This window comes from Dendronephthya gigantea, unplaced genomic scaffold, assembly GCF_004324835.1.
Source record: "Dendronephthya gigantea isolate DGI-Jeju-01 unplaced genomic scaffold, DenGig_1.0 000066F, whole genome shotgun sequence".
NCBI classification, from domain to species: Eukaryota; Metazoa; Cnidaria; class Anthozoa; order Malacalcyonacea; family Nephtheidae; genus Dendronephthya; species Dendronephthya gigantea.
Window position 1 is genome coordinate 1,037,501 of NW_021163076.1, and position 13,765 is coordinate 1,051,265.

The 13,765-nt window shown below is 35.8% G+C and overlaps 1 protein-coding gene across 1 annotated transcript; it reads right to left on the reverse strand.

Annotated features, from left to right (window-relative positions):
- Nucleotides 1-12,938: 12,938 nt before the first annotated feature.
- LOC114530807 lies at nt 12,939-13,511 on the reverse strand. The gene has a single exon (XM_028552422.1). It carries the CDS (start codon nt 13,488-13,490, stop codon nt 12,939-12,941), a length of 552 nt encoding a protein of 183 aa, XP_028408223.1. The 5' UTR covers nt 13,491-13,511.
- Between the last annotated feature and the right edge of the window lie 254 nt (nt 13,512-13,765).

The following is a 13,765-nucleotide window of genomic DNA, read 5'->3' on the forward strand; positions in this document are numbered from 1 at the left end:
GTGCGGCATGTGGCGCATCTTGGTTTAGTGTTCAGTACATGTTTGGTTACAGACCACTTGCAAAGATCTCTGTCCAGGCTACTTCCACCTTGGCGTTGGTCACCTCCTTGACCTTGGCTACTTCTTTGTTGGGTGATACTTCCTTGGCTCTTGTCTGGCATGCCCGGTGCACTTTGGCTGGGATAAAAAATAGTATCAAGTTCGTGGGCTGTGTATCCCGCTGCTGTAAAAGAAAGCTGTCGTCGCTTACACGAAAACGATTGAGTAGTAACCAGATTATATGGCTACACACATCGCGATCATTACAATACCGACAAGAACAGTTGGGAAAGGTATTCATGTCAATGTCATAGTTGACACCTGAGATGATACCAGAGTGAAATGGCGTTCGTATTTTCCTGTAGATAGTTCACTCTTTACAGTGAGAGATTTAATTTTTTTGCAATATCTAGAACTCTAGTAAAGTTCCTGCTGCGGGTCTTCCTTGTGGGGCACGGACGTTTTAATGGTTTAGATGGTTTGAAGGTCCAGGTGTTTGCTTCGTTTTACTGTAATGGCGAGGTGGATCATGTCGGTGGGAGGCTTGTTCGTCAACAAATGATTCATGTGTTTTCGGCAGTGGAGCATCCTCAGCGCGTTTGGTTTCTATGTACCCAAGAAGCTCATCGCTGAATGCTTGGGCGCGCTTCTCTTGATCAGCGTATGTTCTCTTTGAAAGCTCGTTTTTATTCGGACCTTTCTCGCTGTACGATCCACGCTCGTAGGCTTGAAGATTTGCACGCAGTTGTAGATTTTCTGCGACGTCCTGTCTTGCTGCATCCAAGAGATCAAGATGAACAGTACCACTGTTCTTCCAGGAGGAGTGACTACTTTCCGCTAGATTAGTTCTTGGTGCATTTAAAGACGGTCGAAAAGCACGAAACACGTGCCATTTTCTCCTTTCCACCAGCTCCACCAATTGACAAGATCCTTCATTGGATACTTCTGTTGGAACATTTCCAAACGGTCTTTTGCAACCTCAAACATATTGGGAGTAGCACTCTTTAAGATTGCTGAAAATTAAAAAAACGTTGTCACTCAAATGTTTACATTACTGTAATCATTCATTATGAGCTTGATAGCAAGCCACTGTCTTTGGCAAATACATTTATGTCACTTCCTATGACATTATAAACCTAAAAAACCCCATATAATTTATTGTATGCACAATGCAAACGTTCAAACACTCATCATAAACATGTCCAGTGCTTTCCGTGTGATTGTCCCAGTACATATAGTACTGTACTGGACATGTTGCCCAAAGTAAACGTCCCTGACGGAATCATTATTATTGTATTTTTCAATGTCTTGAATATATCAGGTGCAAACAAATTAATAGTTACCATCTGAAATATCAACAAATTCTTTGCTGACATCAGCACCATATGTAGATTCGATAGCAGTTTTATTCCGCTTGATGGTGAATTTCCAGTGCTTTTCACAGCTAATAGTCCGGTCAATAATACCGTCTTTCAACTCTTCTGGAATAGATGACCACCATCCCCCTCCCTCATCTACCATAATGCCACTCGGATTGAAAATGTATCGATCATCCCCAGATATTTCTCTTAGTGCTTCATTTAGAATCCTCCAGAATATCCTGATGTTTTCCTTGCTTTCAGTCTCTGTCTCCATAGTAGCAAGCTTTACAATTTGTCGCAGAAGAGGGTGATATACCTGTCAATGTAAATAATAAAGGCTTACTGGTCTTTCACATACGGTATCTACCTGTCTAGCTAGTTTACCTTTTTTGTATCTCCTAATGCTAGACTAGTATAGGTCACAAGAACATGAGCACAAACAACCCAAAATACAATACAAATATCTTCTGCAATGTCTACGATGCTGTGACTGAAATAATAATTATATACCCAGGGTGTCCCAAAAAGGGGAGTTCCCGTTTCAAAAGACTACGGTAGTAAAACATGGCTAAAAATCATAGATTTCCATGCACTAATTTCACCGCAATTAGTATAGCTCTCCCTGCATGCATTTCTTAAAAATATTGTAAAAACTATCTCTGTCAAACTATGACACCACACAGGGTTAGGCAACAAAAATTCGAAAGGAAATTCGAAGTTTAATATCAAACAACATAGCTAAATTACAATAATTCACCACATCTAAATCTATAGGTTCGTGCAATCGTTGGTCGATAATTAGAAAGAGAAAATCTTTGAATAGTCAAGCTTAAAAGTTGGACTCCGCTTTTTTGAGACACACTGTATGTAACATTCAAAAACTCATTAATAAAACATAAGCATATAAAACCTCACGTTCATTAGTATTATCTATATAAAATTTCACATTAATTAAATATTCATGGTCGGTTGTACGAAACCTGGATAGCGCTAACCACCGGATAGCGAATTTTTCAGTCTTCCTAAAGTTGTCCGTTGATTCAAAGAACCCAGATTAAGCTTTAGTATTTATAAAACAAAGGTTGTTTTTCTTCATCGAAAAATTTGCTATCTGGTTGATAGCGCTATCCGGCTTTCGTACAACCGGCCCCAGGCGGCGTTTTGGAAGAACTACCAATTAATTATCATGTCTAATATGATAAAACGCTCCTTCGCGTGTTACAAATAGTGCATATATACAAGTTACAGTATGCATCTTACCCAAAGAGTTAAAGTGACATAACCAGGACAGCGCTTGTGGTTGCCATCTGCAAAACAGACCTCCGTCTTCAGTAATCCATCTGCATCCTTGTCCATGGCTAGAGCCACTTGAAGCTGGACTTCACTACTCTTGAAAACATAGGATGGGCCACACGACAGCTTGCCATTCGCGGCCCGGTAGATAAGGAACTTATCCAACTTGTCTGTTGTAGCTTTGTATTTGGCCAGGGCATCAAAGCTATGTCCTGAAGAATTCATACTTTTCTTCACTTTTTCTTTGACACGGGATACCTGTTAAGAACATACAGTACTATATATCTACTGTATTTTGAACCTATACAAAAAAAACTAGAACTGTGGCTGAGATGTACGAAACTGTAATTAAGAGGGTTAGCAGGTGCTGAATAAATAAGCCAAATATTATTATCATAACCTTTGTGTAGGGCCGTTTATAACAATGTTTGCTTATTTATTCAGCAACCTACCAACCCTGGTAATTAAGCAACTCAGTTGTAATACAGAGATCGGTTTTATTCACGCAATTCTTGCAACGCATCTGTATAATCTTTTTTAGCAGACTGTTAAATTAAAACATATATTTCTCGTTACAAAATATAATAATGCTTTATTTCAAGTCTTGCAAAACAGTTTTGTTTAAGTTTAACACTTAAACAGTACCTTGTTTGGAGTTAAGTCAGAAGCTAAGATCATGACTTCGTCAAGACTCTTTCCTTCCTCCACTGCTTGAATGAGTTGGCCACTTGCATAGGCCATCGGGCCTAGTTTCTTGATGGTTTGAAATTTCGAAGTTGCATCTTCAAGGGTTTCTGAAGAAATAGTACTGGAAGCACGTGGAACACATGTGTGAATACCATGATGGTAAATAATTACCACTCCACCCTCGTCATTGAACTCCCATACTTTACTTGCTTGACATTCAACAGCAACGGCTGCTGATCCACAGCTGTGACAAACGCTCTCGCCGAATTTAGTTTAAAAATGTACCCTGTTTCTTTTAGAGAACTGTTTCAAATAGGAGCAATCATCGTTTATGCATTTTGAAGAGCCTTTGCATCTAGCTAATCTGCGAATTCCATGGAATCCACTTCTTCTAGAAGTCATAAATCCTCCCCATGGTCTACCATCTTTGGATGACTTCATTCTCGCTTCTTTTTCAAATGGAAGTTCAAACTTGACTAGGCCATTTATATCAAATGGCAGCTGCTGTACCTTTTGGCACTCTACGTCAGCCCAAAGATGTGGCACAAGGGCAACTTTGATATTCCTGCAAAGCAATAATTTAACTATTACTCACACTAAATCAAATTGAATATTTAAATTCATGACCATTCCATTCAATCTCATATGTAAGGAGAAAAAAAATAGCAAGTGTAAACAGGCCTTTAATGTAAAAAAATCTCTCAAGTTCTTAACCCACTAAAGCGCAAGTAAAATAAAAAGAGAGTAAAATAAATCGCGTGTCGTTAACCAGTCAAGAGTCTCCCCTTGATGAGTAAAATCGTCTGGCGTTAGACAGAGTAAAGTCAGGATGGCACTGTGGCGCAATGCCGTTTAATGGGTTAACTTACTTAACAGGGCGAGGTAAGTCTTCCTCTTTACTCATCATCTCACTATCACTATCACAATCAAAACTAAATAAAAGAAATAGACACTGAATTTAAAACCAACCAATTCATATTCAATTTAAACCTTACAGAATATAATATATATATGATGTTGAATATAATATATATATATGATGTTGAATATATGTTGTGTTGGAAAGATTACTAAGACCTTGTGAGTAGGCTAACCTTTTGCTCTCCTCCAATTTTAAGTCAAACAGCTTTCGTCCTGCTCCCATTTTTCTCTTCCCGCTTTCGTCTGGCTCTTTCACGGGGGAATCGTTTATCTAATTAAATTTTTGACATTTTGACCATCTATTATGCTCTGATTATTTATCTGTTAATTGAATTTTTTCACTTGTAAGTCCTATTTGTGCGTTGATACAGCTCTATTTAATACTTGTGTTTTGTGATGATTAATTTTGTCACAGTGGCACTTTAAAAGAGAAGAGGTAGTAAACATAGTGTCCATGAGGGTCTGACAACGAGATTATGCAATTTGTTTACGAGTATGTGAGTACAAACAAAAAGTATAAACTTTTCCACAGCGTTTTTCCTACTTTGGAATGCCCATGAATGAGCAAAAACATATATACTAGAAATTCCAAGGAAGGGGAGAAGTAACTGGATAAGCTGGATATCCTCAACTCCTCATGTGCAGACCTGATGTCTCAGGAATAGAAAAATCCTGCATTCTGAGAGACTATTTCTATTCAAATTTCCCTTTTTCTTTATTTAAGGGTCCCCTTTCAAATCAGGGCTGAGGGCAAATTTCCCCCTGTGCCACCCCACCCCCTCTGGGCACCCCTGTATATAATTAAGCTTTTCATACTTCTATGCAAAATTTGCGACAGGTTTTTCTCTCTTTTTCATCATCACTTAGAAAACAAAATGGACAGATGTTAACATAGTAATAAGAAAATATAAATGTAATTAACATTGGTCAAATGTCATGGAGTATACTTTGTAACATTTTGCTTACCTAAGTGTTAGGTCAACCATAGAAATATCCTAAAGAACAAAGTTCAACAAAGCTTGATTTGTCATTTCTATTCATAAAAATATGAAATATCAATGAATAAAAACACATAGTTATCTAATATTAACCTTTTCCTCACTTGAACCAGAACTGTCATAAATTCCTTCAAAATAGAAAAGCTAAATCAAAACAAATCGGCGTATAGCTTATATAAATACGAGTTATAAACACACTAAGTTTCTTAAACATATTAAAATATGGGCATATATTATTAGAAATAACCGGATGCAAAGAGATTAGAAGCTATTGCCCACCTTCGTACATGCTGTCGTCGTCCGCCATGTTCGGTAGGTAACAGTCCAGTAACACTGATCTATATTACAACACTGTAAAGATTACATGAAGTACGTACCATTCAGTGACTCGGACATTTGACTCGGGCTCGGATTTGACTCGGACTCGGTTTTGACTCGGTTAACCGACAAACTCCACAGCATAAGTATTAAAACTTGCTTATATCGCCCATTTCATTTGTTGATTAATTTCAAATAGTTAAATTTAAAAACGTTTGGGCTAAACCATAATAGATTTTAGGCGTATGGAAATTTAAAATGGCTTTTGTATCGCAAAACAGAGCGGATATTGATACACCCTGCATATTTAATACCTTGTATATATTTAATGACTTGTACATACATGGAAATGTTAATATGCACACATTTGTATTTTTGAATATGAAATATTTATATCCCATTTGCTTCAAAAAGATCAAAATATTAAATGCTAAATTATGCTTCCTGTAAACACTGAAATTGAGCATAGGAATTATGCTTAAATTCACAAATAGCATGTCGAAGCAGTGGAACAGGGATACAAACAGAACATATTGATTTATAACAAGATCTCAAGGTTTAGTTTCTTTATAATATTTGAATGAAACTGGCAAAAGTTGTGCTTCAGTTTTGAATGAAACTGACAAAAGTTATGCTTAAGTTTCATGAAAAATGTAACACATGGATCGAAAATGAATCAGCACCCCTTAACTACTGGTGATGGAAGGAAATGGCTGAGATATCTGAAATGCAAGGGACTTGATAGATCAGGTTGTATAGAAAAATAGTAATCGAAGACCAATATAGTCATTGCAAATGTCCCATTCCCAAAATTCCATGTTTAGACGTATAATTAAAATAAAAATTTTACTCAAGTTAGTTTAAACTCACAGACAATGTGTATATTGTAGAAACATATGTGTATGTAAACTACTGATAATATATTCAAATCAAGACCTAACATATAAATATATAAGTTCAAAGTCATATAAGATTCTTTAATTAAATGATATGAAATATATACCATTTTGTCAAATAACAAGTGTCAATTGTCATTAGGAAGCTTTAACATAATTTAACAGAACTTTATACTTTTTTTGTTTTAGTTTATTTTATGTAACTGTGCAGTTCCTATAAACATAACTTTAGGATAGTTAAATGATTTTCTTCTGGATAGTGTCATAAACAATGTCCAGTTCATCAATGTCTGCTATCAATTGATTGATAAGCTTTTCTGGTGTCATTTGATCTAGCGAGTCATCTGTGGAACATCTAGCTATGAGCTGATGCTCAATAATGTTGAAGGCTGTCAAATTGAATTCGTACAGGAAGAATAACATCCGATATGCTAGCTAATAAATAATCAAGGGGCATAAAAAAGAAGTACTTTGAAAACGTTAAAAAATCTTTCTCTCCTTCCAAACTAAGCTTTATGTTATCAGACGATTTGTACCACCACTCTGGAACCTTACTCTCTTTTTTGTTCTGTCCACCTATTCTGTTTTTTAAAAATCATGCATTTCCTATCTTTTGTAAATATGTTTTTATATAGGTTATTATTCTGTCGTTAAAAATGTATTTAAATTAATACAATAAAAAAATTAAATATATTGTGCGAAAAAACCAATTTCGTGAATTAGACTGGCTAACATATGGCATATATTTAGAAAGTAAAATTATATATAAGCATTAGTTTATATTGACTCGCCACTATAGCAGCCTGTAGTTTGACATTGAATCAAACTTGAATTTTTTTGCCAAACCATAGCTTCATTGCAGCCAATGATTTGCAAATGTTTTAGAGGCTACCCACATGTACGCATTGCGTACCTATTTTTCTCGCAGGGTCGAGATTTTTCTCGCAGGGTCGAGATTTCTCTCGGGCGGTCGAGATTTCTCTCGGATAGTCGAGATTTTACTCGGACGGTCGAGATTTTTCTTGGACAGTCGAGATTTTTCTCGCAGGGTTGAGATTTTTCTCGGACAGTCGAGAATTTTTTCCATGGTCGAGATTTTTCTAGGACAGTTGAGATTTTTTTCCACAGTCGAGTTGGTCGAGATTTTTTTCGCAGGACCTCGAGATTTCTTGACTGCAGTATTTCCCGCGGCTGCTAAATGTAGCTGCCAAATGTAATTAATAAACATGGCCACACCACAAGGGAATCCAAGACAGATATTATCGCAAATTGTACAACGAATTGGAGACTTGTCACAAGCGTTAGTAAGTGATCAATTGGCAGAAGTGAACATTGTTGATTCTAACAACACTTTAGAAGAGGAAGTAAGATCAGTTTTTACCGGACATCGTGCAGGCTCTGCACACCACAGTCGGTCGAGGACAATCACCCCTCCTCCCACTGTTTAATAGTTCCAGAAATACAACGACGCCTTTATACAATGTGAGAAGATATTTCAATAATCAAAGAAGGGCCATTACAAACAGGCGATCTTTTCGCTCAAGTTCAACACCACATGCGACTTCACACCGTCCTCCAAGGGCGGGGCGTAGAGGGCCCATTTACACGCGACTGGCCCATTTACACGTGACTTGATTCTTCTCTCTGGACCAGACGATAAAAATGTCCCACATCAAGGAACAAAACTATTTCTGCAGGAAAACGGGCATATTATCATTGCATTTCAATTAATAAAAGAATGGAGTGACATTGAAGTTATACTGCAAATTGCTGAAGCTCTCAAAGATAAAATACCCACTGGGGTTGATTTCGAAATTCTACATTCGGTGCATACCACACTTGTTGCACCAACTCTCGCATCAGGCCAAAATTTAAATGGCTTGCTGATGTGTCGCATTTTCAGGGATAATAAACCTGTATATGTGAGACCGTCTATACAAATTTTGAAGGAAGAAAGTGTCAGATACAGTGAGTATCACTCGATATTATCAATGTTAATACACCCATATCATATTAAATCACTGTGTATAAACATAGCTGTCTGTATAAATTATATTAATTATGATGGCACTGATCGCTTGATAACATATAAATGGCCAAGTGCTGTACATTTCAATCCCTTAATGTGAGGTCCACTCTAAAGTCATATAAGTTTATCCCAAATAAATTAATTTGGATTTTATATAAAATTTATAGTAAACTCAAATGTCATTTCAACGCAATTACTGGAGCAAAATCATCATCCAAATGGTAAAATAATTATAAAGAAATGAATCATGCTTTACAATAACACTGTAGTACTTTAATAATTGATGACTATTTTCAAGAAGTTGTCATTTATTACTGATTTTCCAAGTCTTCATCATTTGCCTGTGCATAATTTGAGCAATACAAAATACCAAGGAAAGAATAATACACCAACAAAGTAACTGATACTTTCATTACTAAACGTAGTCGAAGAGTATTAAAATGTGACTGCACTAATTATTAAACCAACTTTCAAGTATAAACTTATATAACATGAATGAAACAAAATCAGCAGAAGACACAAAGAAAAATCTCGACCAACTCGACCGTGAAAAAAATTCTCGACCGTCCGAGAAAAATCTCGACCCTGCGATTAAAATCTCGACCCTGCGATTAAAATCTCGACCGTCTGAGTAAAATCTGACAAAAGTGTATCGAGTTTCAATTCACTATTCGAGAAATATAAATCAATAGTCTAGTTCCATAATTCGATGGACCAGGGTAATATATCGACGGTTCAGACAAATAAATTGACTTACGAGTTAAAAAAATAAAGTGTCGAAAAACAAATCGACTGTCAAGAAAGCGATCAGCAGGCGAGAAACATATCATTAGTCGAGAAGGATAATCATAATCCGAAAACAGTCGAGGCGTAAAGCGAGTTTTGCAAACGGTAAACATAAGACGAGAAGTGTGACTGTACATGTGGTCAGCGGTAACACCGAATACTAGGCTCCATACTTCAAGTTACTTCAAGTAGTAAGTAGTTCGAAAGTTTAACATCAAACATGGCGTTGTCTTCAGATTCAGATATAATTAGGCAACTTGTAAACAGGATTGGAGAACTTTCTCAAGCAATTTCACCGCCTGATACAAGCAACAACGCAATAAACGGAGAGATCTGGAGCTGTGCCAGTCACTAGGCCTGCCACAGTCGCCACTAGGGGTGGCGACCAGGTTCCAAGAATAGGGCAACCTTATCCAACTATATACAGTCACTGCTGAAAAGGTTGTCCATCGTATATACCATTATATGTATCACGTGACTAATTGGTATGCATCAACACGCGTGTGTTTTGTCGGGTAGTTTGCGTGTTTACTCTGGTCCATAACAAAGTGCGCACGTAACTGTAATAATAAGGCAATCACTGCAATAGCCAAGTATCTGCCTCCTAATAATGATTTTCAATGCATGATAACAACAATGGTTGATGGCATTAAATTGGGTTGTGGGTACTGGTACTGGTTGTTTAAGTTTGAGCAAAGTTTGCACACGCACACACACACACACACATATATATATATATATATATACATATATATATATATATATATATATATATATATATATATATATATATATATATATATATATATATATATATATATATATACATATACATATACATATACATATACATATACATATACATATACATATACATATACATATACATATACATATACATATACATATACATATACATATACATATACATATACATATACATATACGTATAGGTATATGTATATATACATATACGTATAGGTATACGTATAGGTATACGTATACGTATACGTATACATATACGTATACGTATACATATACATATACATATACATATATATATATACATATACATGTATGTATATATGTATATATATATATATATTTAATTATATATATATATATAATAAATGATGGAGATGAGTTATAATAAAGGCACAATATGTCAAATATATCAGTTAATTTGTTAAAATGCATTAAAACCGTGTTAAAGTATATAGTTCAACAGGTGTTAATTGTGCCGTTAATGAAATAATTGTTCCCTCCTGACAAGCCAACAGGTTATAAACTCATAGTTAAGTAATTACCATTAGTACAAAGTTTTGTTTTTTGCAATTCAAATAAGTAATTCACCTTTATTACAGTCAGGGCTAGATTTTCTAGGGGGGGGGGCATTGGGAGGTGGCACATACACCCCCCCCCTCCATTATCAAGAAGGTTGGTTGGGCAAATTGTAGGAACTCTTTAGGCAAGTTTCTGGGGATATGAGAAAAATACAATCTAATGTACTGACAGAAAAAACAGAAGAGTAAGTCAGTGGTGAATATGATTGAATCCTATTTTATAACTTGCATATTTTAGCTTGAAATTTAGAATAAACACTTTAATTATGTCTACAGTTTATTTTATACTATGAATATTAATATATAATTGCATGATACTTATTGTTTTATACCTCACTGATTATAAATCTTAGATAATAGTAACAATATGATGGTCCAGACTAATATATGTAATTGTTCTAGTCAGAGTGCATCTCTTTCAATTCATTTGCATTTTACTTTTAAAGAACCAACAGCAATTACCAACATTTGACAATCAATTAGTGCAAGGTATTTCAATATGTAAGTACATATTGTGTGGATTTTACAAATTGGAATTGAAACAAATCTACTTCCTTATAGTTCTGGATGACCATGAAGAACAACAACAAAGAACACAAAGTGTACCAATGCCAGTTGGTATGAACAAATATTATTTTTGTAACTTGAATGGTTGAGTAAATGAGTGCCATATATCTGTTTAACCAACTGAATTGGGTTGAGGCCAAGAGTAAAATGTCATTATTTTTTTAACTGTAGTTGTGGATGAATGGCAGCCCACTTTGGGTCTGGAAAATGAGTTAGAACCACCAGCTCAATTGCCACCTGGTAATATATATAAATAGAGCTAAAATATAAAATAGGTTCTATGTTCATTAGATATGCTACAGCCTACATGCTAAAACGCAATTTACCTTCTATCCTTAGTTGAACAGCACAGGAATCAAAATGAAGAATTTAAGTCAGTAATGATACACAGGACCACTATTCGTGCTGATCTTATTGACATTTTTAGCTGCCCATATATACTGGACTTTGTAGTTCTTGCAACCGTAATAAATGCAAATGGAAATGAAGAAAAAGGCCAAGGAAAAGGTGTTATGATGGATGTCTTAACACATTTCTGGCAAGAATTTTTCACAGCATATTCTGCAGGGAGCAGTGAGAAGACCCCTTTTATAAGACACAATCTCCAAAAATCACAATGGGAAGCGATTGCTAGAATCATAGTTTATGGGTACAGAATTCATAACTACTTCCATTGAAGCTGTCGAAATTAATTGTGTGTACATGCTTATTCGGCGAAGAGTGTTTAAGCAAGTACTTTTTGATGACATCATTCCACTCATATGTTGCTTTTGATGACCTGGGAAGTGCTCACGAAGTGCCTTGAAGAAAATTTTAACCCAGCAGATGAAGACGTGATAGATTTTCTGACAATGTGGAAATGCTGCAAAAGGCCAACAAAAGAAAACATCGAATCAATTATTTATGAGTTGGCACATCAAGAACTGGTGCAAAAGCCTAGATATATTGTGAACTGCTGGACTACAATACTCCACGAGCTCCAAACTGATCCTGCTTTCCAAACTCCTGATGCACTATCTGAATTCTATGAAAGTAGGAATCCGACAGCAAAGAAGGTCATAAAATTGTTCAAAAGCAGCCCATCAAATGATGTAGAGATACAAACTCTTAACCACCTGAAAAGGTACATTAAATCATTAGAAGGAAGAAAACTAGAAAGATTGTTACACTTTGTGACCGGAAGTGATGTCATCTGTTTCTCAGAAATTGAAATAACCTTCAACAATCTTAGTGGAAAAGCACGTCATCCAGTGGTACACACCTGTGGTCCCCTATTAGAACTTCCCACAACCTATGAGTCCTACACGGATATGGCTAAAGAATTTGCTAACATTATGAGAGAGGAACAAGCATGGTCCTTTGATATCGTTTAATTATCAAACTTCTGACCATGTTTTAGAGAAGACATAATTGACATTCAATGTTAAAAAGTATGGTTTTTATGCAACTTGTTATATATTATATTCAGAAAGCTATGGATTCTATGGTTTTTATGCACATTGCATCCTGTTATTATTCATGTAATATATATTAATATTTGCTGTTGGCATCATTTAAATAGTTTAAATTAGTAAATGTTGTCTTTCGTTATATCCATAAAATAATTACATAATTAAGGTGAATTAAATCTGTGAACTATGTCCACTGTTCACACTTACATTGTATGTTGTACATCGTACATTTTAAACACTACAACTTGATCATCTTGATGTTGTGAACCCATTAACAATATCAAGTACCCTCAAGAAGTAGTCAATTCCATTATTCCCATCATTGTCAAGCGGATTTACTGTACTTTCCAAATGAAGGAGTTCTTCTTCTGTAAGAACTACCTCTGAATTAGGTACTACAATTTTATTATCAGTAACAATATCAGGTACAGGACCATCATAATCAATTCCATATTCCTCAAAGTTAACAAGAGGTGATTCTTCAGAAAGGTTTATCATATCTGTTTGCCATAACGTTAATGGCGTTTGGTGATTCATTGTTCGCAATCCATGGTGATTCCACTGACAAGCAAACTCTGTTAAGGATGCATTTGTTCGTGGAAGATAAACAAAGTGGAGGGCAAATAAATGCACTTCATTAAGAGAATCAAGCAACGTTCTTTCTTTAAGAAACTGGTAAATATCTTTGTATGGGGAAGACAGTACTCTGTTAACTTCTGCCCACAACCTTTCTATTCGTTGGTTGTGGACACTACGTCCAGCAATAAAGCTTCCTCTGTCTGACCCTCCGTTGGCAATCATGAATCTTGCCACATCTACATTTTCTACTCCACGATCACCTCTCACTCGAGAGGGCAGACCAAACTGTTGAACTCCTCTTTCAAACAAATTTAAGACAGTTTCTGCTCTGTTATTTGTGCAGAATGTTAAGTATATCACTGTTCGACTGAAGCCATCTATACACCCATGTATTACGAATCGCCATGATATTAGCTTGTGGTTAGAGTCTATATGCCACAATGAGTTAGCATGTGGAACACTATATACTCTACGACAAATTGCATATCTTCTGCGCA

Coding starts and splice junctions, on each gene's coding strand:
- LOC114530807 (XM_028552422.1), bottom strand. CDS start 13,490: ATGATTGCCAACGGAGGGTCAGACAGAGGAAGCTTTATTGCTGGACGT.